General features: G+C 41.9%; 2 protein-coding genes across 3 annotated transcripts; both read left to right on the forward strand.

Moving 5' to 3' along the window:
- The first annotated feature begins 4436 nt into the window (after positions 1-4436).
- On the forward strand, positions 4437-10802 carry LOC118229869 (BTB/POZ domain-containing protein 9-like). 2 transcript variants are annotated; one of them, XM_035422334.1, is made up of 11 exons: positions 4437-4632; positions 5202-5416; positions 5902-6265; positions 6633-6900; positions 7205-7424; positions 7848-7967; positions 8508-8617; positions 8915-9104; positions 9188-9295; positions 9490-9568; positions 9679-10802. In XM_035422334.1, the coding sequence occupies exons 2-11, from the start codon at positions 5232-5234 to the stop codon at positions 9883-9885; spliced, it is 1851 nt and encodes a 616-aa protein (XP_035278225.1). In that variant the 5' UTR covers positions 4437-4632; positions 5202-5231; the 3' UTR covers positions 9886-10802. The 2 variants fall into 2 exon arrangements, with proteins under 2 accessions (XP_035278225.1, XP_035278226.1); XM_035422335.1 differs by having other exon boundaries at positions 5116-5416; positions 9679-9885.
- Positions 10803-13039: 2237 nt separating this feature from the next.
- On the forward strand, positions 13040-24103 carry LOC118229870 (AN1-type zinc finger protein 3-like). Its single transcript, XM_035422336.1, has 6 exons — positions 13040-13577; positions 19847-19887; positions 20309-20512; positions 21480-21545; positions 22302-22457; positions 23065-24103. Exons 1-6 carry the CDS (start codon positions 13507-13509, stop codon positions 23217-23219), a joined length of 693 nt encoding a protein of 230 aa, XP_035278227.1. The 5' UTR covers positions 13040-13506; the 3' UTR covers positions 23220-24103.
- Positions 24104-24186: the final 83 nt, after the last annotated feature.

Consider the following 24186-nt stretch of genomic DNA (forward strand, 5'->3'; position numbering starts at 1 on the left):
ATTGTAACACTGCATCATTGTACATATTTTGAAGACACCCAGAATGTGAGCCAGCTTTCAAATGGCAGCTGTTTTTAATTCCTTTAAGTCACCTGAATCACTTTTGTGGTTCTTTGCTATCTCATGTTTTTTGCAGCTGTGAGCAAAACAAGTGAGCCTGCATTTCTCCCAACTAATTGAGGGATCATTTGAGCCACAGTTTACAGGTTGTATGAATGTATGGAAGAATGAATGAATGAATGATCTTCATTAAGGTCTCCCTTCGGAATACACAAACGCAGGGTAAAATCCTTTTGTGCATGAATGAATAACATTGCTTCTCTGAACAAAATCACATTAAAGTACATTAGTGCAAAAGCAAACATGGCAAATAATATGAGATTAAATTAATTAGCATATTACACATAGCTCACAAAAATGCACATTAGTTCATTTTTTTTTGAAGTGTAGAGGACCACTCAGGTACAGTTATGAGGTACCTTGTGTTATTTTTTTGAAATCACAATACATAAAAACAACAGCAAGCATTACATGGTACATCATTTTGCAATCATGCAGTGCCAAAAGGCATGATTATCAACACTATAATTACCCCTTATTTTAAATAAGGAGGCAAGTTTTGGCACAATCATTAATATACTGCTTGCTGACTAAAGTCATACACAATTTTCTACTATCTTCAAAGTCATTAAAATTGTCAAATAAAAGAGAATCATTTGGAATGAATGTCATCATACAATTCACAGTTTGAGAACATGCGAGTACAGGAGTAAGGTCATTCCAGTATATGTGCATCATATCACTGCAATGCAGTGATGCATCCTGCAAGCCTGAGAACAAGTGAAGCGGGTCAGTACACATTGCCACTACTGGCTGTGAATGATATGAATTGATTCTCTGAGTGATACCAAATGAGGCATGCAAAGGTAGATAAAAATGGGATGATGGGATCATGAGGGTAGAGGCAGAGAAAAAGATAATATTTGAGACTCATAATGTCTCCATTACACTGTTATAACAACATATTCATGAATGAAATGCTACAGCAACATTGTGAGGATTATACATATTACCTATTTGTGGTGTAGAGTATTTAGGGAATTACTTGGAATTAAGGATTTGGAATGGCTCATGACAGGAAAGTCTAGAGAGCTATTTGGATTTGGGCAGATATCGACATTCCATTTGAAATTTTACTACACCTGTGGTTGCACGTTATGCAATGCTAATGCTATTGTATTATAGTGGGTCAATCAGCTTTGGCTTCAGTTTACGTTGGCTTTGTTCCAGTTCTTCAATGAATTAATCTTCATTCTTCCTTGCAATCAGGGTAGTTCTGAACACACCACTGCTCCTTTTCTATCTTTGGTCTCAAAATGTTATGTAATTCATTACCTGATTACCTCATTACCTCATTTTGTCATAGTAATCCCCTAGATTATGTCTTCCTAACTCATATAAATTACCTTAGCTCATGCAAACCACTGCTAACCAGTTTGGACTATTCTCGTAATCCGACTCCTCACCAATTATAATCTGTTTTCTGCTATCCCATAGGCTGGAGCTTAGACCAACCAGCAAGGATGATCCTTGATAGACACCCAATCAGATCTCACAGCTGCAAATCATTCTGCCTCACATACCCAGAACTGTGCATCATAGGACAGGCCTTGTAATGAAAATTAGGCCAATGGAGCTCTCACAGGATTACGGATCATCTGGACTCTCCAACAAGATTGTTTTTAACCACCTGATCTGGAATTCTAAGAATGTCTCTTCCACTGTGATACAAGCTTTCCTAAAACTGGAGATTTTTGATTATTATGTTCATAGGAGAAAGAAAAATTGAACAGGATGTTATTTTACAGGACTGTACCATGATTGTATGTAGGTATTTATTAATTTGCTATTCATGGCAGTGTTCCTGTACATACATGTTTTTAAATAAAATATCTCTTTGAATAATATTTGAATTAAGGATTTTACCATGAATTGCTATCTGAAGCTACATCAAGCTACAAGAGCTTTTGTTTCCAAATGTAACCAACAAATTGGTTGAGACTGAGAGCATTCAATTTGTATTCAAAGAGAAATGACATAGAAGTCATGATAAATTCAGTATTGTACCTTTAAACATACAGTACATACATTTCAATAGCTTGTTTTAATCTTGTCTCTAGAATCATGTTCATGTCATGCAGCACATAATTTTATAGTAAAAGAAATAATATGTAGCTTGAACAGCAAGTGTTTGAATAATGTTTGTGGATAGACGTGACATCAACCTCAAGTGTATTAATCTGACTAGCCTGTTTTCCTACATATTTTGAATTTTGGGTTATGTTTTTTGGGGGGAAATATTGAATTCACATATAGGACTTATCATTAATAGATACATTTGAAAGTGTCTGATACTATTATTTGTTTCGTAGGATTCTGTTGGAATTGCCATATTTCAATACACCACACATTCAGCTCTATTACAAGATGTATTCAGTTGGCCCTGATGCCTTGATACAGAAGCTGCCATTTTACTGTATTCTATGGGAAGTGATATGGCAATGGTATATCCAAGCAGTTTGGAGTGAATGAATATGCTGATCTTTAAGATGCCTCAATTGGATCAACTGGTTTTGTGAGGAGTGTGCACAAAACACACGCACGCACCAACCCTACCACATTTATATTTAGACTAATTGCTTGTTGTTTTTTCTCTTATTGATCTAATTGATCATGTTTTCTTATTGATTAGGTCATTTGTGATCTACTTCATCTTCACGTGTACTTTTTGTTTTTCTTGTGAATGTCTGTGCGATTTGTATTTGTTTTTTGTTTGTTTTTTACATCCAATAAAAGTGCAAATTGTCGACACAGTTACATTTTTTAAATAAAGGAAATATTCATTTCAGCTCAGCCTAGCCATTCTGTATCTTTATCACCTATTTGAAATGCACATTGCCAACCTGGTGGTAAACTTTACAAACATGCAACATTCAACAAGTTGAATGCTACTCTACCTTTATTTTATTTATTTATTTTTTGAGTGTGTCTTTGTGTCGCACATGAATCTGCCATCAATCTAGATGGCTGCAGGGTTATGAACGCAGGTCAAACCACTATTACTTATCACACAACACAAGCACATACAGTACTGATTACAGCACACAGGATGCATCACATGATAGTGACTTTCTGAGAAGCATGCTTCCATTTCTGTTAGTGAAACCTGAGCAAAAAATATTTACACATGCCTCTGTACTATTGCATGGTAGGTTTCAATGTGCAGATTAGTAATTACGCTTTTTAGTTACTTTTTTATATTTTGATAGGCAAGTGAACTAAGAAATCTCGAGAATAATTTGCATGCTGTCATGTTTCTCCAACCTAATAACAGTACAGTGCACAGCAAATAAAGAAAGTGTATCTTATGAGGAAGGCTACTTAAAAACTGTAAATGTTAAATGTTTGTAAACTATGGGGAATTATGGTAAAAATGTCGGAGTACGAGTTCTGATCTGATTTAACTCCCTTCCCAGACGTATAAGGTCAGAGGATCTCAAGTTTATTCTTCTTGAGTGTAAAACAATCCATTCAAGAAACAGTAAAATATTGAATAAGATATTTGCCTCTTCATTTCTTTAGAGATTATATCAAAAATAGCACTAGAAGTCATTCTTAGAAATGCCAGTTTGATCCTTTGCGATTTCTGAAAATGGACACATCTGACTTGAAGGAATTCTACATGTCTAGAAATCTGGTTGATAGAGCCTTGCAAACACATCAATTGATACAACAGGTTGTTTTGATAAACAAGGAAGGTCATTTGAAGTCCATTCAAAGAAAGTATTCTGCAGTAACATAACATTTTATGTTCTGGTAGCAGATACCATTTTTAAAACAGTTTACACATTTTATTGTTCTGACATGGATGTTTTAGACATAAAACTTTTAACTGTTTCCCACAAAAATACAAAAAAGCGGATCTGTTACATTTTGTTTCTTAAATGAATGACAATTTGACAGTTTTATTGTTTAGTAAGCCTACATCAAGTCATCTGGTAACTTGTACCTTTGGTAGATTTAAAAATATTATATTTATCTCCATATTTGCAGTAGTCTAAGTCGCAAAAATATGTTTAGAGACAATAGCGATATGCTCTGGAGTATTATCTGTTAAGCGCCTAGTAAGATAACATCAAGCAAATATATCATTTAAAAGATTTACAACATGCTTTGAAAAATACTGATTACTGACCTGTGAAGGCTATCTTGGCACTACTTCGAAACCTTGATAAGTGAATTGTTTTTGTCTGTTATTACAACCAAACTGCGCACTGGAAGAATAATTACCAAGGTACGTTTGTATGTTGGTCATCCTCACCAAAAGAGGCGCTCACAAAATGTTTAAGACATCTAGCGTAAGGAATAACATCCGGGTTGTATCACTGGATGTTTTGGGTTTTTTCTTTTTCATCAGGCCAGATACCTATTTCTGATCCAATTTTGTGATCACAATACGCTTCTTTCTGTCACTGTCATTGAAAAATAAAATCCGAAGAAATTAAAGGGGACAGAGCGCTACGGAAAGTTAGGCTTTCAGTATTATTGCCTACAAGTCGCAATTCATCGTCGGTAAGTAGGTTCTTACTTGCTGGTTATCCTAAGTGATGGTCTGTTTAGGCTCTGTTTCATTTGGCTATCTAGCCAACTAGTTAGCTTTTACAAACAAATTATTAAAACAATTGATCGTTGATAGGTAATTGTAGATTGCTATGCTGTGAAATTGCTTGTGATTTAAGTAAACTGTGGCCTGCAGCTAGCTAACGTAACAGTTAATCAAATAATCATGGTGTTCTAGCAAAGCTCATGTGGTAGTTACATGTAGTTGCAAGTTGCAAATCACAGACCATGGCTGAACAAATGCACGTTCATCCATATGTTATGTCACCATATACCCATATATTTTAGAAAATACAGAAGGAAGGACGCGCTTTGGCAGAGACATTCAGCCGATTTGTCAGATGTAGACTAGCGTGGTAACCCCCCAGCATGAATAATTAAAGTTCTCGGTCGTTATGTGTAATTGCTCTGAATGTGACATTCTCTTATCATTAGCTGTTTACAGTGTGAAGGCATGCACTACAGTATTTATCTTTCTACGGAGACTGAGCAGGACATCTCTCGGTTTCCCCGCGATTTAGATGTGACTACGCCCCTGCCTCTGCTTGGTCATGAGCAACAGCCACCCCTTGCGGCCGTTGGCCTCCGTGGCGGAGATAGACCATGTCCACTTGCTTTCGGAGCAGCTAGGCGCTTTGGTTCCAGGAGAAGACTACAGCGATGTTACATTCATCGTGGAGGAAAAGCGCTTCCCTGCACATAGAGTTATTCTGGCGGCACGATGCCACTATTTCAGGTGGGTCTGCTCAGTGGGATCTGAAAATGACTGGCTTTTAATTTTAAAATGACTATACAAAAATGCTGAAGTGTGCAGAATTATTTGGCCGTCACTCTCACTAGGCTGGTGGGCTAGGAAATGTCTCGTATGGTCTGTAGAAACCAGTAGATTACTCGTCAAAAGTTTCAAATAAATGGCTTCTTCTCAAAAATAAATAGACCATCTTATTTTCCCTTAAATTGTATTCACAACATTTGAAGCACAGAGGATGTAGTGACACCAATATGGCACCTGTGCTTTACATTTTGCAAGTAAAAATACTTCAACGTTAAACACATTTATTTTTGAATGTAAACCATTTATTTGTGATGCTGAAACACACAAGATTGAATCGCATGGCAACCTGACCTGAACTTGCACATAAATGCCAGTTCTTTAATTTGTCAGTCTTGCATTACATGATTAGTTTCAGTCTGACAAAATGAATGCATCCTCTCCCTTAGAGCCCTGCTGTATGGTGGGATGAAGGAGTCCCAGCCTCAGGTGGAGGTCTGCCTGGAGGAGACTCGGGCAGAGGCCTTCTCTATGCTGCTGCATTACTTATACACCGGCCGTGCAAGCCTCAGTTCTGCCCGTGAAGAAGTCTTACTGGACTTCTTGGGCCTGGCCCATCGCTACGGCCTCCAGCCACTAGAGGACTCCACTTGTGAATTCTTGCGCACTGTGCTGCACACCCACAACGTGTGTCTGGTGTTTGATGTGGCCAGCCTTTATAGCCTAAGCACGCTCAGCGCTGCCTGCTGCGCATATATGGACCGCCACGCCCCTGAGGTCCTGGCCTCTGATGGCTTCCTCACTCTCTCAAAGGTAGGGATGGGATTCAGGGAGGGTGGAACTACAGGGAAATTGCATGGGAGAGGTTACTGGTTGAGCAATGGAATATAGGGAGGGGAAAAGCAAATATGCGAATAAACGAAGGGAAAGGGGAGGGAAGAAGAGAGTAGGTGGAGAAAGTAGGTCGTCCCAGCAAGAAGGGGCAGTTCCATGTGTGGATGGCAGGAATATAGAGAGACTATGAAATTAAGCAAATTGGGTGGGGGAGAATAACAAAGGAATGATGGGAAAGAGGGAAAATAGTTACAGATATATACTTACGGGGGGGGGCTGACTTGTTTTGCCCCTTTGCATGTTGTTCATTTGGTTCTGTCTCCCCATCTCTCCCTGTTCCCTCCAGACCGCTCTGCTGACGGTGGTGAGGAGGGACTCATTTGCAGCGAGCGAGAAAGAGATATTCCAAGCACTGTGCCGCTGGTGCCGGCAGAACGGCGAGGGGGCAACAACGCAGGAAGTGATGTCAGCAGTGCGGCTTCCTCTCATGAGCTTGACGGAGATGCTGAACGTGGTGAGGCCCTCTGGCCTGGTCAGCCCTGACGACCTGCTAGATGCCATAAAGACCCGTTCTGAGAGCCGAGACATGGACCTCAACTACCGTGGCATGCTGAGTGAGTTTTTATTATGCACATGTCCATTGAGTCTTTACCCAAAGGCTTTGCCCATTGAGGGGAATGCTCATTCAGTCAGAATCCTGTATGTGTTCAGTGTGTACCACATACAAACTCAGCATGTCCACATCGCACAATGCTCTACGTGTCTGTATCACAGTATATACAGTACTCCAGTTTTTGTATTCTTTCAGCACTGAAATAGTTGTAGCTTTTGAGGGACGCTTGTTAGGTGTATCCCATTGCAAAAGAAGCCTTTGCACGTGAGAAGGAAAGTCTCTCAGCATCTCTGTGGCTGCCTCAGTCCCAGAGGAGAACATAGCCACGATGAAGCACGGCGCCCAGGTAGTCAAGGGTGAGCTGAAGTCCGCGTTGCTGGACGGAGACACGCAGAACTACGACCTGGACCACGGCTTCTCCCGGCACCCCATCGAGGACGACGGCCGCGCCGGGATCCAGGTCAAACTGGGCCAGCCCTCCATCATCAACCACATCCGCATCCTCCTGTGGGACAGGGACAGCAGGTGTGTAGTCACGATGCGGGGCTCCCCTGCGCTTTCCCTATGGAGATATTTAAAATCTTCTGCAAGAGCTTGCTGAAATCGCTTTTTGAAAAAAAAAGATTTTGTGTATGCACTGCATTATGCAGGGCCTTTCCCTAAGCGTGCATTCGGTACTGTTCTTTACAGTACATTTTATTTGGCACAAGCTTTTATTGAAAGCACCGTACAATACTGAAGGTCATTGGAACAACTTCAGGGCACTGTTCCGATAAGATACCATTCTCATTAAGTATCAGCTATCTATAGCCATGAACATCAAGCCTAATTCACATAGTAAATTTAGGCTAATTTTCCCATTCTTTATTTTTCCATGCATTTCTTCATTCTGTGTCCCTTACTTTTTCCACTCCCTCCATGGGTGTATTCTGTTTTTTTTTCCTACAGGTCGTATTCCTACTATATCGAGGTGTCTATGGATGAGCTGGACTGGGTGCGTGTAGTGGATCACGCCAAGTACCTGTGCCGCTCCTGGCAGAACCTCTACTTCCCAGCCCGAGTGTGTCGGTACTGTCAGAATGCCCTCCATCTATTTCTCTCTGTCCCAGGCACAGAACACCATTAGGACCACTTTTACAGACCAAGTTCATAATAAAAGGAATTTTAAGTCATGAAACCACTGAACCTGAATTATTCTGTAGCATACAATCATGAATTTAAATCCATAAATGGAAACTGAACTGGTATCTGAACTATCCATCCATGCATTATCTATACTTGCTTATCCTGGTTATGGTTGTGGGGGGTAATGGAGCCTATCCAAGCATGCATTGGGCGAGAGGCAGGAATACACCCTAGACAGGTTGCCCATCTATAGCAGGGCACACACACCATTCTATTTGAACCATTGAGCCTCATTTATTGTAGTCACAAGAAGCAAAAATAGGATGTACAGCATTTATTGTTGACACTAGTGCTATTCACATGGAATCTATTTATTGAAAATCTAATGTAACTACCTAAAGAAAATTGAGAATATGCATTAATTCACGTCATGTGGATGCTGAAGTTTACCCTGTGTTTGTGATTGGCTGTGTTACATTTCAGGTATGTGCGCATCGTGGGATCGCACAACACTGTCAACAAGGTCTTCCACCTGGTTGCCTTTGAGTGCATGTTCACCCATCGCTCTTTCATTCTGGAGAAAGGACTTCTGGGTAAGAAAGGTGCTATAGGAACAAGAATATCACAAAATGTGGGAGAATTTTACTTTATTTCTGCACATGGTGTTTTACATAATGTGTATTTTTGTCATGATTTTTTATGTTTTTCATTTGCACTGTCTCAGTCTTGCTAATTTTTTTCCCCGCTGTCTTGTCATTGGAGTGCCAATTAGTTGCCAAAGCAAAGTATTTCGACAGAGAATATGCCATTTAATGCAAAACGTCACGTACAAGTTATGTAATTCTTTCAATAAAGATCTCACTGTCGCTTCCTCTGTCTCTGCTGATCAGTGCCCGGCGAGAACGTAGCCACCATCTCAGCCTGCGCCAGTGTCATTGAGGGGGTGAGTCGAAGCCGAAATGCCCTGCTCAACGGGGATACGCGGAATTACGACTGGGATTCGGGCTACACCTGTCATCAGCTGGGGTCTGGGGCCATTGTAATCCAGCTGGCTCAGCCCTACATGGTGGGCTCCCTAAGGTAAGAGGAGCAGGCACTGTGTGTGGGTGTGTTTTCCATGTGAGAGAGGAAGAAGCGGTTGACTAATGCATGTATCTGGACAGGTTGTTGCTTTGGGACTGTGATGAACGCAGCTACAGTTACTACATTGAGGTCTCCACCAATCAGCAGCAGTGGACCAAGGTGGTGGACCGAACGAAGATGGCCTGCCGGTGAGCCTCCGTTTCTTCTCTTTTCCTGACTCCCTCTCTACCTCTTGGGCTGTCCCTCTGTGAGAACATCTCGCTGTGTCTCTTTACGTTTCCCTCTCCCCCTTGGAGACTTTGTCTCAATGTAACACTCGCTGTCTCTGTCATTATCGCTCTCCATCTGTCTGTCTCTCACGGACTCCCTCTCGCCATTGCAGGTCCTGGCAAACGCTGAGGTTCGAAAAACAGCCAGCCTCCTTCATCCGCATTGTGGGGACTCACAACACTGCCAATGAGGTTAGAGGGCAATATCAGACGTGGAGAAATATTTTACCTTGCCCATATACAAGCATTGTCATTGTCACCAAATTTGATCATATCTCCCCATTTCCTCTCTGTGTGACCAGGTGTTCCACTGTGTCCACTTTGAGTGTCCTGCTCAGCTGGACACGGAGGTGAAGGAAGGCAGTCCCGGGCAGGGCGCGTCTGAACCCAGCTCGGTCTCCCAGCAGAACCGGCCCCCTCGACCCACTCGGACCCACAGCCTGCTCCCCTCTCAGCCCCCTCAGCCTTCCTCCTCCTCATCATCGTCGTCCTCACACAACCATCACTGAGGAGCACGTAGCTTCAGGCTCTAGGGGCTTAATAAATACCCCAACGTGTGTTTGCACAAGCTTAAATCTCCAGGGTGCACTGCTCTATGCTGCTAAGCTTATTGTTCATTTTAATGATTTAATGATGAATAATGGCAATATTCACAATGTAGATAATAATCGGTTAATAATTTATAGAGGAGTTAGAGGAGATCTCTGCAGGACACCAGGACACAGGAAATTAAGTATCCCAAAGATGGGCAAAGGATTTTTTACCCAAGAAAAACACTCCTCAATGACACTTGCATTACTTTAAAAGTGTTTTTGTTCTTATTTTTTCACACACTTGAACCCTCGTCTTTGCAAGCTGTCTATCAGTGTTATTTCTGTGTTGTGTAATTATCAGTTTGTTTAAATTTGCCTTGTCACTTTAGTTCTGATCGGTTGAAAAATGGATTGTAGTAATTTAATCTAATGAAGGAAAGCATATGTATTTTTTCTTCTTTCCTTAGAATATGTTTGAGGAAATGTAGCTGCACCTTTTTTTATTTTTATTTTTTGTTTTTTACAAAGTCAAGCCAGGGACATTTTTCTCAAGAACACAAAGTTTTAAGGAGCTTGGTGTTTTGTTCTGGGGGGGGGGGGGAGTCTTTACAGAAGATGGACAGTGAAGTTCATTTAATAGCCCTGACCTATGGGTACACCCATCCATAAGACATTCAGTGTTAATGTGATGTAGGCATCTGATTGCTTGCTTGCATTTTTTGTCTTTGTGAGTGACAGCTTTTGTATGACAAAAAGTATATTATTACTGACTGAACAAGCACCTGGTTTTCTTTGAAACTAAATATTGTACATCATGGGACTTGACCCATAGGTTTTGTCATTTGAGATAAAGCAGACAAGGCCCCCAAAAGGTTTTGCTTCTCCTAAATGTCCATTGCATTATTTCTATTGTTTGTTTTGCTGGTTTAATTCCATGTGTAATGGAAATTTTTACTTTGGGTGCTGCAGTTGCTCTTTTTCCATCTGATCTTTTTTTCTCTTCTCTTGTCAGATCCCTCTTTGTCTCTGCTTTTCCAGTTTCTGCCTCTTCCGCTTTCTCCATCTCAGTTTTGCCAATCTATTTCTGCCTCACTCTCCAGTCTCATTATTATTTGACATTGTACAATCAACATGTCCAGAAAAGTTATTCACAGTGAGAAGTAGAATGGCTGTAGATTTTTTTCTCTGGGATCAGAGCTACTTTCTTGGCGGACTGCATTTGAATTTGTTCTGTTTGTGTGTGTATTAATATAATGAATGAATGATTGATCATTTATCCTTAGGTATGACTGTTACTGATATCACTGTCATTACCAGAGATGTTCATGTGAAACATGAAAAGGCTTGCTGTATGATAGGGAAGTGTTTTGTATCATAACCGCATTTACCTACTTTAGCTTGGCTTTGTGGGTCAGGTAGGGTGCTGTGTAAAACATTCTGCTGCTTTAGGCCAGTGTATGCTGCTGGAGGACTAGAGGTACAGCCCTGGGGTATAGCATGGCTTCCAGATAACTGCTGCCACAAGGATGGGGCCTGAATATTACCTGGCATATAGCTTCAGTTCTGTTGGGCTCCTATATGGCTAGAGGATGTAAGACTGCACCTTCTCATCCTCCTCTGTTCTTATCGGCTGGCTGCACCTTCTGTGAACCAAGTTCTTCTCAACTTTTCTTTCATTAAAAATGCAGACATTGGACGGAACATAAAGTTGACAGAATTTTTGTTTACTCATATTTTTGGCATAGGGTTTGACATTTTCATTTTGAAGCTCAACATTCCATCAGGGAGGGTAATTAAATATAACCAGTCATCAAAAACAACCCCAAGACCATAAATTCCATCGATTTGTTTTCAGGGAGGATTTATTTTCAAAATATTGAAATAACACTCTTATTTGGTTGTTCATTGTGGTATAATTCTATAGCAGTTCTTTCACATATAGCTCTGTTGTCTAGATTCTATCAATATTTTGTTACAGTACTGGTGCACAGTAGCCTACACTTTTCTGAGTGAACAAAGTTGGATATGAGACTAAATTTGTTAACCCTTCTATATTGTTATCTAAATGTTACATTCTTTATAATTGTCTCATTTTTATTATATCGCATAAGGTATGGTATTAATTATTTGTAATTATCTGTGTAGTTTTGCCAAAAAAGCAACGGTTTTATCGCACTGGTATTCCTCAGTAGCCCTGCTCAACTTTTTTCTTTTTTTTGGCTATGATTTCAGACATGCCGACACTATCAAGTAAAATTACAAAAATTCATCACCGTGTTGAGCAATAGTCATAAGCGCTTACCAAACCAGAACTCAACCGGGTTCACATAAACCAGATAATGCACAACTATACAGTTTAGAAACAAAATTTGCATAGTACTTTTTAAGTCAACGGCTGTCTTTCGACACCCGTTTAACCTCGGCAAATGAATTTGGCCTGGTTCATGTTGGGGTGTCTGGGAAGAACTACCCTCTCTTACAGAAAGGGGGTGAACAAGCAACACATTTCGATACAGCATTTGCCAAAGCTCTGGATAAATATCTCGATTAAAAATCCAAAAATATTTTATGTCTGTCGTCCATTAATCAGTAGTCGTTTATATTAGCGTGTGGAACGTTTCACAGAAAAGCAGCCATTTCTATATGCTTTTGGTTATCCTCGCTCTACAGCTGAAATTTCCATTTTTGGTATGGTCCGGAAAGGCAGCCAGGTACAGGACACTTGTATTCCAGCGGTGTGATTAGAATAGTTTGTTCCAAAAACTGGAAAAAAAATGTCAGTTTCATATCTATACAATGTGTCTGTGATTTTGCAAAGTTATGTTACAGTTATATGGTCAACAAATGTGGTTGAACAATTTGTGTTGTATTATTATTCAACTCAAACACAACCCGCTTGTATATATGAATGACGACCAACTATTTGACAAGTTTTTTTGTGTTTTTTTTTTTCAAACAATCTAAACAAAAAAATTACACGACTGGGGCCATTTTGTTTCTTATCACAGGATACCAAACGCTATCAAGGTTATTGGGAAATTAGATCCATTATGAAGTATTATGTACACGCAGTTTCCTGACCTGTTTCATTTTGTAAAGCTTGGGCCCCCAACAGGCAAAACCATTTGGATACTTCCACTTCACATACGGGACGCGAGCGCGACCACCGTATATTGAAGAAAAATAAAGTGGCTGTGTGGCAGGCGTGAGGAGGAATTATATATAACGTGCATTTACGAGACAAGTTTGCACTCTTCGAAGTTAACTCGCTAAATTTTGTTCATTAGGTCGGGCACTGCCAGGCAACTCCCCTCCTCTGTTTTTGGTATGAGCCTCACTCCAGCTGATCGGCCTTGGCTACTGTGCGGACTATCGGACTAACCGCGGCCGTGTTCACTCAGAATTTGTTCTGTATAAGCTTTACCGATTCAAGCGGCCGCTCGTGTCGGCACGGACCCCGTTCTATTAGTACATTTGGACCACAGGTCATCCATTGAAGCGGATTTTTGGAAATACAGCTGGTCGAGAAACCTCCCACGACGAATAGGCCTCTTTCTCATCCCCGCTCTCGCCTGGCTTGATCTTCCGATTGGAGCCATGGGTGACACAGGCAGTGAACGCAGCAAGCCACCCAGTTTACCTCCCCGCTGTCCCTGTGGATTCTGGGGGTAAGATGTATTGTTATTTATTATGGTTGATATGTTGGTTATGAACAAAGAAAACATCCGATAACACCAGACTATTGTACAGTAAAAATCCATTGTTGTTGAGTTGGTTGGGGTGGGGGTGGGGAATTGTAGCGAGCTAGCCAGCTAATGATATTTGACTGGTCGTTTGCTACTTGACAGAATAATTCGAATTTATAAGTTTTAGTGCTAGCTGGATTTCGATTGTGGGGGGTGGAAGCGTTAAGAAATATTTCTCGTTTTAAGTTATATTGTATATCGGTTCCTTGCAAACGTTAGTATTCTTGAAGCTCGTTTGTTTCCAGAGACGAGTCACTTAGCCAGCTAGTTTACTAGCTACATAACGTTACGTTGTTTTTAGTTGTTTACATTGACATCGGTTAGCTTTGGTGCCATAGCTGGCTAACTAGCTAACGCTAGCCGTTTGCAGGTCTCCTGTAGTTACTACCTAGCTTGTTATTGGCTAGCATTGCTAGCGAAGTATAGCAACCGAAGCAATTCACTCCATTTTGTGTTGCCTAACGTCATTAGTCAAGTTAGCTTGCTATCGAACTAACTACGTGTAGCTAACTGTTCTGCTATACTGGATATAATCAGAGTATACCTGTCTTGCGGTTCTAGCTAGATTATAGCTATATAAATCACTGTGGTCAAGAGTTCCATGTTAATCTTGAAAATTTAGATGAATGCTAAAGAATAAAATGTATTCTTTCTTTCACTTTAATTCTATGATGACTTTATACAAGGATGGATGTAACTGGGTGTAGCTTGTCAGATGGATTGCTAGCTACGTTCAAAGAACAAATGATGCTGAAGTTTTAACTTTTGAAACAACTGGACGGCTGCGATATTTACTTACCTAGACTAGCTAGCTAACATCGAGGCTACTGGGTTTCATCTATTCTAGGGGGTCCCCCAAGGACACGTTATCAAGTATTTAGCACTAAGCTGTACAGAACGGATGTGTGTACATTCTGTCGAGTTTCAATTTAAATTTCGTAGCTTTGTTTTAATGTGATCATAACAACGTTGCTAATTTATAATACGTTGTAATTGCACAATTATTAAAAACCGACTAAGTATTGAACCCTGAGTATTTGTTTATTGCCTGGAGATGGTTGGCGACCTCTGCCTTTCTTGGGTATGCTTCAGGCTGCGATAATTTAGAGAACTTGTTTCTTTAGTTACGCCCTTAACTTTCTGAACGTAATCTAATAAAATGTGTTGTTTGTCAAAGATAATGGTTTATCAGTTTTGTGTCTACTTACTGGCTTCCCATTGGAACATTTTTTGTTGGCTAAACAGTTACTGATATTATGCAAAGGTAATTTTCCAGACAGGACCGTGGGTCTTGAAGAGGAATCCTGTTAGGAAAGAATTACATTTAACTGCAGATCACCGATCAAGTAACTGACTGGCATTTTGAGCTACAGAAGTCTCCTGGCGTTTCTTACTCAACAGCATTTATGCTGTGACAGATCTCGTGCAATGGCATTTTAATGAGCTACTGTTACTTAATAGAGATAAGAGCTTATTACTTGGTATTAAGTATGTGGATATCTGATGCTGATATTGATAAACATGTCTGGGTTTTCATTGTTATTGTCATGCTTCAAAACACTGGCCAACTAATTTTAAATTGTGAGATAAATTGATGAAGCTTGACAGGTGTGAGCCATTTTACAGCCTTTCCACCCATTTATGGTTACAAAAAGTGGTGTTTTTTTTGTTTTGTTTGTTTGTTACTACTGACACCTGGCTGTGGTCATCTTGGGTTTATCTCAGTTGTGGAAAAGTCATAAGACATAGACTTCAGTTTGGCTTCATTTTGTCCCTGGTCCTATTGTTGTGTTGAGAAAAGTCAGACTTACGCTATCAATCTGTTCGTTTTAGGAGGCTTGTTTGACCTGGCATTTAGGCAGCTAATTTTTTACAAATATTCATAGTAGCTGGAAGGAGAAATGTAAGAAAATCACTTGTCTGAAGGGTGCCACCCTGCTTTATCTAAAAGATGAGTCAAAACTGTAGGCCTATGGGACATTTTGTTCAGGGGAGAAAAGTCCACTAACTGCAACCATTTACAACATTCCAATGGAAGGCATCTCTCATCAGGTGTTTATTATAGCGCTAGGATGATCTCTTGATCTAGGGACTTTTCTATATTACAACATTCCAACCACATGATAGATTGAACCACTGAGTATAATATGAACATGATGCATAAGCCTCCAAACATGGTTTCTGTTCCTGTGGTGGGAGTACGAAAAGGGGCATATCGGTCATAGAGAGAGGCGAATGATGGTTGGTGCACAGCATTCTGGGACTATCCATCTGCTTGTACAATGGGATGAATACCCACTGAGTTTCAGCCACTCGTGTACTGTGTAGGGTTTAGAGCTGAACAGAAATATTGCTGGTTTAGTCATTGTTTTCCACTCTGTTTAAAAAAGGCAAAACAATAACTGAAACATGGAGAATGGGGATGTATTTGGCAAAACAATATCACTGAAAGAAAAGCATTTGTGAGTAATTAATGTAATTCATTGAAAATACTTTTTTTTTTTTTAATATGTGTGTGTTGTCCTCATCAGGTGTGGCTGTATCCATCATTTGATTGTGTGCTGAAAGGAATTGTTCTATGTTGGCACTGGTAGTATTGGTGTATATTTTTGTGTGAGTAGCATTTACGTGCATGTGTATTTCATGGTAGAACGATTTGTGGTGTCTATTTTTGTTAGTGACAACATCAAGTGTATTGAGCATTAATTGGGGGCTAACCACTATGCGTCAGCTATGTTTAATGGTGTACATTCCTTTTTTTATACTAAAAATAATGTATTGCCAAGAAAATTGTGCTTGTGGTGGTGGCACCATTGTAAGGGACAAAGATGCAAAAATGAATTTGCTGTGATGTCTGAATCAGTTCATGAGTAGCCTGTTCTAGCCGGGGGGCGTCTGTTTTGTGGTTTGCAGTTTTGATTCGTCAAAATTGACTAGCGTACTCGAATGGCTACTTCTTATTATATGCTAATAATTAGCCGTGGTGGTGTGCCATGGCAAGATTTAGTCCATCACGATAACATAAATTCTCGAAAATCAAATAAATTTAAATGTGATCGCTGACAACACTGACAAAATAATCTGACCACCGCAGTACATGAGTCGCTTAAAACAGGAATCTATAACACCGTATGCAGTGTATATCATCTGAAGTAATCTTGCGCAGTTTATCCGGCTGTATAGACTACCCAATGTAGCAACAATGATCAATATAAAGATTTAGCGCATGGCTGCTTAAATTTTCAAGTAGATACAGTGATACATACAGTGTCAAAGATACAGAGGGGATCAAAAGTCTGAGGACACTACCAAGTCCGGGTTGTTTTCATTTATGAAGGGACAATGCAAATATGATACTCCAGTAGCAGTTTTTATTCAAGAATACATTGTTGAGAACCGCTAAAAAAAGGAACAGCACAAATGAAAATATTTACACATTTCTGAAACGCTCGTATGAAATGGGAACATGGTGCAAGATGATGTCATTCCATTTTTTTTCCATTCCATTAATGTTTAATGTAGTGGTCCATTTTATTTTTTAATATTTTTGTCAAAACGTTTGGTTCAGGAGTAGAGATCGCTGATCCCTCATGATGATCGGCAGTCCCTCGATGTATTGTTGATCGGCACAACCCTAGTCTCTATGTTTCCCCAACCAAAATTGGCCAAAACGGTTTTATTTGCCACATAGTTCTACAATGTACAAAATTGACTGCAGGCATTTGTAGTGGAGGATGATTCAGTGACATTATCGAGTTCGCAGAGCAGAGGCTGGAGAAAATATCCAACTTGTGGCCTTCAGTCGCAAGAACAAATCCGGTTCCAGCTTTATTGCACAAACTGGCTTGGTTTGCTGGGAATGATGAAGGAGAGTGGTAGCTCCTTATTACTGTATCTCCGTACCGACGGGTCGGTTGATTCAATCAAATTGTTAGTACGATGAAGACAGGGCCACCTCCCCAGCTCTGTTTCGTTTAAAGAAAGCACACCGTCTCCTGGCATGGAAATAGAAGGGTGTTTGCTGTAAAGAAGACTTCACTATCATCGCTGAAGTTACTTCAAGAAAGGCTGGCTCACGTCCTGTTTTCTTGATGGAATCTTAAGCGCCAGGCCCCACTTGGCCAATGGAAGTGGGTGCAGGTGTCAGTGAGTTTGTTTTACAGCGGTGTTGATGACTTGGGGGCAGTGTCTCTTTACGGGGGGTAAATAGCCTAACTGGTTTTGTGAGGAATGAATGTGCCAAAACAAGCCCTTGCACAGGCTGGGGACTTTTCAGCTGTCGGAACCTGAGACAGGGGCACTGGAACTGTGAGTAGGGAGAGTCCCTGTTCACATTTCCAGTGTATATCTTTACACTAGGCTGTTTCTTCCCAGCACTTGACCCAGCCAATCGGTGTAGATTGAACAGTGTCTCAGATTGTCATGAGAAATAGTCCAGGATTACAGAGAGCAGAAAAAGAAAATACTTTTAGAAACGGCTCAGAGGTTTCAAATAATATGAAGTGAGCAATTTTTATTACATATGGCCAGATTTTCCATCAAAGTAGAAGGTTTGCATCAAAGTTTCAGTTTTTAATGTAATATATTTTGGGATTATTTTATTCAAAGCAAGGAGAACAAACAATGTGGCACTTTCTCTTACCTCATCCAGGTTATCTAATATTGGTTCAGTTTGGTTTTCAGTCAAAATGGTCTCGCAGCATGTTTGTTATCATGGATAGCTAGCTAGCAAACTACTTAATTATATTCAAAACTGTGGCTAAAATATAACATTGTCAAGCTATAGCTGTAGACTAGCTACTCTCTATACAGTCATTCATGGACATCAAGTAGGATGTTGTAACTTGGCTTGCTTGTGCTTAAAATTTCCCACTTTATTTGTCAAGCCAGACCGATGCACATTAATTTAGAACGGTGACTGAACTGTTCTAAATTTGTAGCCGCTACTCCATAATGCACAATTCCCAGCCAATCATAATTGAGTATTCAGCCAAGCCGTTGTACATAGGTTTTGTGGGCATGCAACATTTGTGAGTTGAGGATAAAAGTCTTTGTATCAAATCTGACACTGACTGTGTTTACTGACACGATAGGCTAAGCATTAAGGCTTTACTACGATGGAAAGACTTGGGTACTGAGGTGCGTTGATATGGATGCATCTATTTTCTAAACAACCAGTGCCAACCGGCCAAGATGCATTCTGAAAATAGATTTTTCCCCATGCTAGGAATCTGTTTGGAATGGAGCACATTATGCTATTGCGCGATCTGTAGAAATGATTGAAAATCACCATCCCTACTAGGTTGTCACAATGTTAAAACTAACCTTGTTGCAATGTGAGACTGGTTAATAATAATAATAATAATAATATAGGATAATAAATGTATAATTGTAAATTGATTCTTTTTTCTCAGTAGGAACCTAGAAAAGAACCAATTTGAAATGGTATTGACATGAAGAACCAGAAAATGTGTTGATACTTGGCCCCTCTATTTTATAATTGACTTAAATAACATATGTTTAAACCATAACCATTTGTTAATGATGAACGGCATTCCCAGAAGATAGGCAACATTTTAAGTGTCCTGAGCCATTGGATTTATTGTATTCACATCTGAAAGTTAAGTTGTCTTCTTGAATCTAGCTAGCCTAAATGTTTTACAGTCATAAGAACATGCCTACAATCAGTTCTTCTTAAACTGTTCAGATGGCTAAACTGGTTCTAAAAACATCCAGCAGTGCTATTATGAAATTGTGTTTTAATTATGTATTGAGGAACTGATATTTTGTTAATTGAATGTAGGTAGAAAAAGCCATTGGAATAAATATTTTTTTGTTTGCTTAAAATTCCAAAAGTAATAGGCTAAGGAGAATGCAGGTTGAAATGTGGGTCATTTCACTGGGCCTGCATTCAGCTAAGCTATTGACATCCCAAAATATTACATGAACAGAGTAGGCTATACCGATCTCTTGATGTTCTTTGGAGATCCAAAAAAATTTTAGACTTTGGCTTCTAGGGCCTAATTTGGCAGTGCTTGGTGTTGCAGGAACCACATTACATTACATTGATTTTAATTACATCAAATTTATGGACTATCACCCATGGCACATTAAGTAAAACAGCATTTATTAAATGCACCATTCTGTGGATAACTGAGTGATTTTTAAAAAATTCTCTCTGTCTGCTCTAGGTCCAGCAAAACCATGAACCTCTGCTCCAAGTGTTTTGCTGGTAAGTCTCCTACTCTTACACTTGCCACTCTTGTGAATGGACCGTAGCCCAGGTCAGAAGATTGAATTCCATAGCTCGGGCAGTGTTCCCAGGTTTTTCCTGTGTACTTGCAGTGAAGCAGGTCCCGGATGGACATGTGTTGGTATGGCAGGTTAATAAATTAGTTTTAATCTTTTTTTTTTTTTTGGTGTTGGTGTTTCTTTTTTTTCTTAATCACAAAATTACAGTTAGATCATTTTTCTGCATGTTCGGTTTATCCCCAGGCCTCAATCTGTGTTAGAACCAAAGGAATAGGCATGGAGGAGGCATCTGTGAGCATTGGCTCGCTGTGACACGGAAGGGTGGAAGAGGAGGTCCCTGGCTGTGCTCCACCTCGTTCCCATCATCTCAAGATCCTTGCTCCTTTTTTTTTTTCCTGTAGACATCCAGAAGAAGCAGCCTGATGAGGACTGTGCCCCAGACACCGCCCCCAGCACCAGCAGTAGCCAATCAGCAGTCTTCTGTAGCGAGAGCAGCAGCAGCAGCAGCAGCAGCAGCAGTAGCCAATCCCTGTCATTGGTGCCTGTCAGCTGTGATCAGCCATCAGTTGAAGAGACAGGACCCACACTTCCCAGCACACAGGAGGGTGAGTGGGACATGCTTGAAACCTTACACAGGTCCATATGATCCATATCTTCTTTACATATTTACATCTGGTCACAGGAGGCATCTCATGAGCTGATTAAAGACTCACAATGTACAGTCTGACAGGCTGTCCTAGATCAGAGTTTATTTGGGTCTGTGAAATGGCCACTACAAGCTTGGTTGTCCTAGTTTTAGTTCGTCTGGATAAATTTAGATGCCTGTATTTGCGATTGGCTCGACTGGCACGTAAGCACACTCTAGTGTGTTCACCAGGTGTCTACCGTGCACCAGGTTTCCACAGTTAGGAATGCGTGTCTCTTCCTGTCGGTCCTACTTCCTTGTGATGTGTGCTGTATGGAGTTGAAGGGCCCCCTCAGTGAACACCAGTGCTATGAGAGTAATGCGCAAATGCAGTTTCCGGTCCCAAGTGAGAGGAAAGGGCATATGTGGAAAAAGAGGGATCTCCATGCTAGCAGCATGATGATATTTAATTGAAGTAGTGCTCAGGCAACCTGCATTTCTTGTGTGGCAGCATTTGATGTTCCGGGACGATGGATGGTGTCACAATGACATACTAGCTGTGGCCATCTTGACAGCTGTGTGCCGCTAAGTAAAACCGTGATTTCTTAATACCGACACTAAAAATACTTATTTTACAGTCTCAATCTGGGTCCATGAAGCAATTGGGAGTGAGTGATTGAGAACTGTTCTGACCACGGTGACTTGAGAAGTGGTTTTTTTAATGCCATTTTAGTTATCATATCCGGGTCAGATCGACCCGCGCTGATTCCAGGGTTGGTTTTAGCATTATTTCCTTCATGCTAACGCTCCGCTACTGCAATTATTCTTTTCCCCCAGTCCTGATATGGTTTCTGTACTGTAATGAATTTCAAACTGCAATCCTCTTGTCTGTTGCTGGCACTGCCACGCTGCACCCCTCTAACCCCAGGCTCTTTTGTGTCCTCCAGGGGTCTCCTGTACAGACACAGCCCACGGTACACTCTCCACACCCACAAAACGGCCCTGCGACCCAGGTACAGCCGAGCCACTCTGCATTGCGTCCGTTCTGAAGGTCAAGGGGTGGTAGAGGCCTGAAGATAATAGAGATCCCAAGCATTAGCCCCAGTTGATATCTTATGAAGAACTGTACTTGTCCATGTATTGCAGCCAGCCTGATTCTTCTCCATTGCCAGTGATCGGGGGATGTTTCGGGACGTTCGGCTAACGTATTGTTCCGGAAGTCCCTAACTCTCGTGCTTAGCAGCATTATTTGTATTAATACCCAGCAATACTAGTCGGTGAGCATTCCGATGTATTTTGCTTGCCACGTTTGCTGTAGAAAGCCCCTAGAGCACCACTGAATGGGTCGCCAGTGAGAGACCACATTTTAACATGTGGAGGAGAGCCCTGGAGGTCTGTCCCACTGCACTGATGCTCCCTGTTTTACCTGGGGACTGACTGGGCCTCTCCACCACGCACCATGCTTACTGTTACTGGGCTGCTATGCAGTAGCAGAAAAGCCACCTTTGACAAGGGGCAAAGCGATTTATTCTCTTGCATGTTGAAACATGGTGATCGAGCATTGGATGCTTTTTTAGGTTTGCACAAGCCTGTCCCAAGTTTCCAGTGGTGTGCGATGTGGGGGGGAAAAAAACCATTTATTAGATACTGCCTTGTGAAAGGACTCATTGTCTTTCACTTATTCGTTGTCAGACACACAATGCTGTTAGCGTGTACGAGTGCCCACCTGTGAGCCCTCGCGCGACCCTGTTTTTACGGTTCCGTTCCAGCCTCCGAGTCGGAGAGCGAGGCGTCGCCGCAGAAACGGGCGCGGCCGGACGGCGAGGGGACGGGCGGGGGGCCAAAGCAGAGGAGCCGCCGGCGTTGCCATCGCTGCCAAACCAAGCTGGAGCTGGTCCAGCAGGAGCTGGGGTCCTGCCGCTGCGGTGAGCGCCCCACGGCCGAGGGGAGGAAGATAACCACCGAAACTCCGCCGTGTCGAACACAAAACTGTGGCCCGTTAACGCACAATGCTTACAGTTAGGGCTGTTCGGTACTGATGATACCCCTCAGGGCCAATAGCCAGCGTTGCCGGACTGTGTTCGGTGTGCACGTTGTTTCCAAAAAACCAGCACGTTGCATACATATTACCCTGGGTGATGACAACATCCTTCAGTGATGTGTATCTAGATGTTTTCATAGCCCTTGGTCTGTGCTTACTTTATTATAGCTATCTGTTTTTTTGTCTTCTTCCCGCCTCTACATTAGTGTATTGCACGAGATGCAGTTCGATAATGGAATCGTCTGCCCATGGTTATGGAATTTTTGGGCGAATTGGCTCTGTTTTGAATTATGCAAAGCAAACAATCCGAGTGATGGCAATGATCGTTTTCGTGCTCTTGAACCACATGCAAGTTACCATGTCTTGGGAAGGGGACTTCAGTAGGAATGGGAAGGGAAAGGCTGCAGCTCTTCATAAGCGTCCTCGTTCATAGAAACCCCTCCCCCCAGCAGTTCCGTCATTTGTGTTGTTCTTCTCTCTCGGTTTCCCAGGTTACGTGTTCTGCATGCTGCACCGCCTCCCCGAGCAGCACGATTGCCTGTTTGACCACCTGGGGCGTGGCCGCGAGGAGGCCGTCCTCAAGATGGTCAAGCTGGACCGCAAGGTGGGCAGGTCGTGCCAGCGCATCGGAGAGGAGTGCTCCTGAACGTCCGCCCAGTACTCAGAGAGAAAGAGAGAGAGAGGACAGGAGGTGTTTGGAATTCATACCCCCGCCCCCAGTTATCCTAAGCCACACCCACCTCCGTACAGTTCTCCAGTGCAGCCCTGTCCCCTCCTGCAAGCGAAGCCCAGATCCTGCCCAGGATACAGCCACTTGGAACCCAGAACCCCAGTCTCCCTGGTCCCACCTCTAGTCCCAGTCTAGTCCCGAGATTTTCAGGGCCACCCCATCCCCTCCCAGTCCCCCTCACTACCCCACAGCCTTAGCCCTCCCAAGTGTTTAGCATGGATCCAGAAACCAGAATGCGTTTGTCTTGTGACCCAGCTTTGGAGCCCAAGCCAGGTGGAAGTGTCGGTGGCTAGTGACATCACCCTGCCTGGCAGACTTTCAGACACACATGACCGCTCGCGTCCAGGGAATCGTGGTTTGGCCTTTAAACTTTGGTCACATGGCACCCCAGTCTCTCCCTCGTTGGGTCCTCGATCTTCAGCTGGTCCTTCGGGAATAGCACACACACCCCGGTCCTTGTAATCTCTCCCTAGTTAGCGTGAGTAGGGTAGAGACTTGAGGCTCGTTCCACCCCCCCGGTCTCATTCTACCCCCTCATCTGTGGCACTCCCCTAGCATGTCAGCAGGTGTTTCCGAGTGGGCCTAATGGAGTCCACTGCAGTCCTGTCCTCTCCCTGTTTGCCGTTTGGTGACAGTCTCAGACCACAACTGACAGCTGACAGAGAACTGCCTGTCTCAGACAGGCACAGAAGGGCCCTGCTCTCTGTGTCGCTCTGGGACTCCAAACCTTGAAAGTCTCTATCCACCTGCTGGCTGTCTCGGAGCGCGGCTGCTCAGCTGCAGATGGCTTAGCGCTTGGATAAAGACAGTTGAATACACAGAAAATTAGACAGGACTTTTTTTTTTTTTAGTGTGAGAGTGCATGTTTTGGAATCACATTGCT

Source organism: Anguilla anguilla, chromosome 6 (assembly GCF_013347855.1).
Source record: "Anguilla anguilla isolate fAngAng1 chromosome 6, fAngAng1.pri, whole genome shotgun sequence".
NCBI lineage: Eukaryota > Metazoa > Chordata > Actinopteri > Anguilliformes > Anguillidae > Anguilla > Anguilla anguilla.

Bases quoted from the DNA above. Each gene is read 5' to 3' on its own strand.
- LOC118229869 (XM_035422334.1), top strand. From the start codon at position 5,232: ATGAGCAACAGCCACCCCTTGCGGCCGTTGGCCTCCGTGGCGGAGATA. The intron at 9,105-9,187 runs GTAAGAGGAGCA...GTATCTGGACAG, and splicing joins TACATGGTGGGCTCCCTAAG to GTTGTTGCTTTGGGACTGTG. The intron at 9,569-9,678 runs GTTAGAGGGCAA...CTGTGTGACCAG, and splicing joins CTCACAACACTGCCAATGAG to GTGTTCCACTGTGTCCACTT.
- LOC118229870 (XM_035422336.1), top strand. From the start codon at position 13,507: ATGGGTGACACAGGCAGTGAACGCAGCAAGCCACCCAGTTTACCTCCC. The intron at 21,546-22,301 runs GTACAGCCGAGC...GTTCCGTTCCAG, and splicing joins AAAACGGCCCTGCGACCCAG to CCTCCGAGTCGGAGAGCGAG. The intron at 22,458-23,064 runs GTGAGCGCCCCA...TCGGTTTCCCAG, and splicing joins GCTGGGGTCCTGCCGCTGCG to GTTACGTGTTCTGCATGCTG.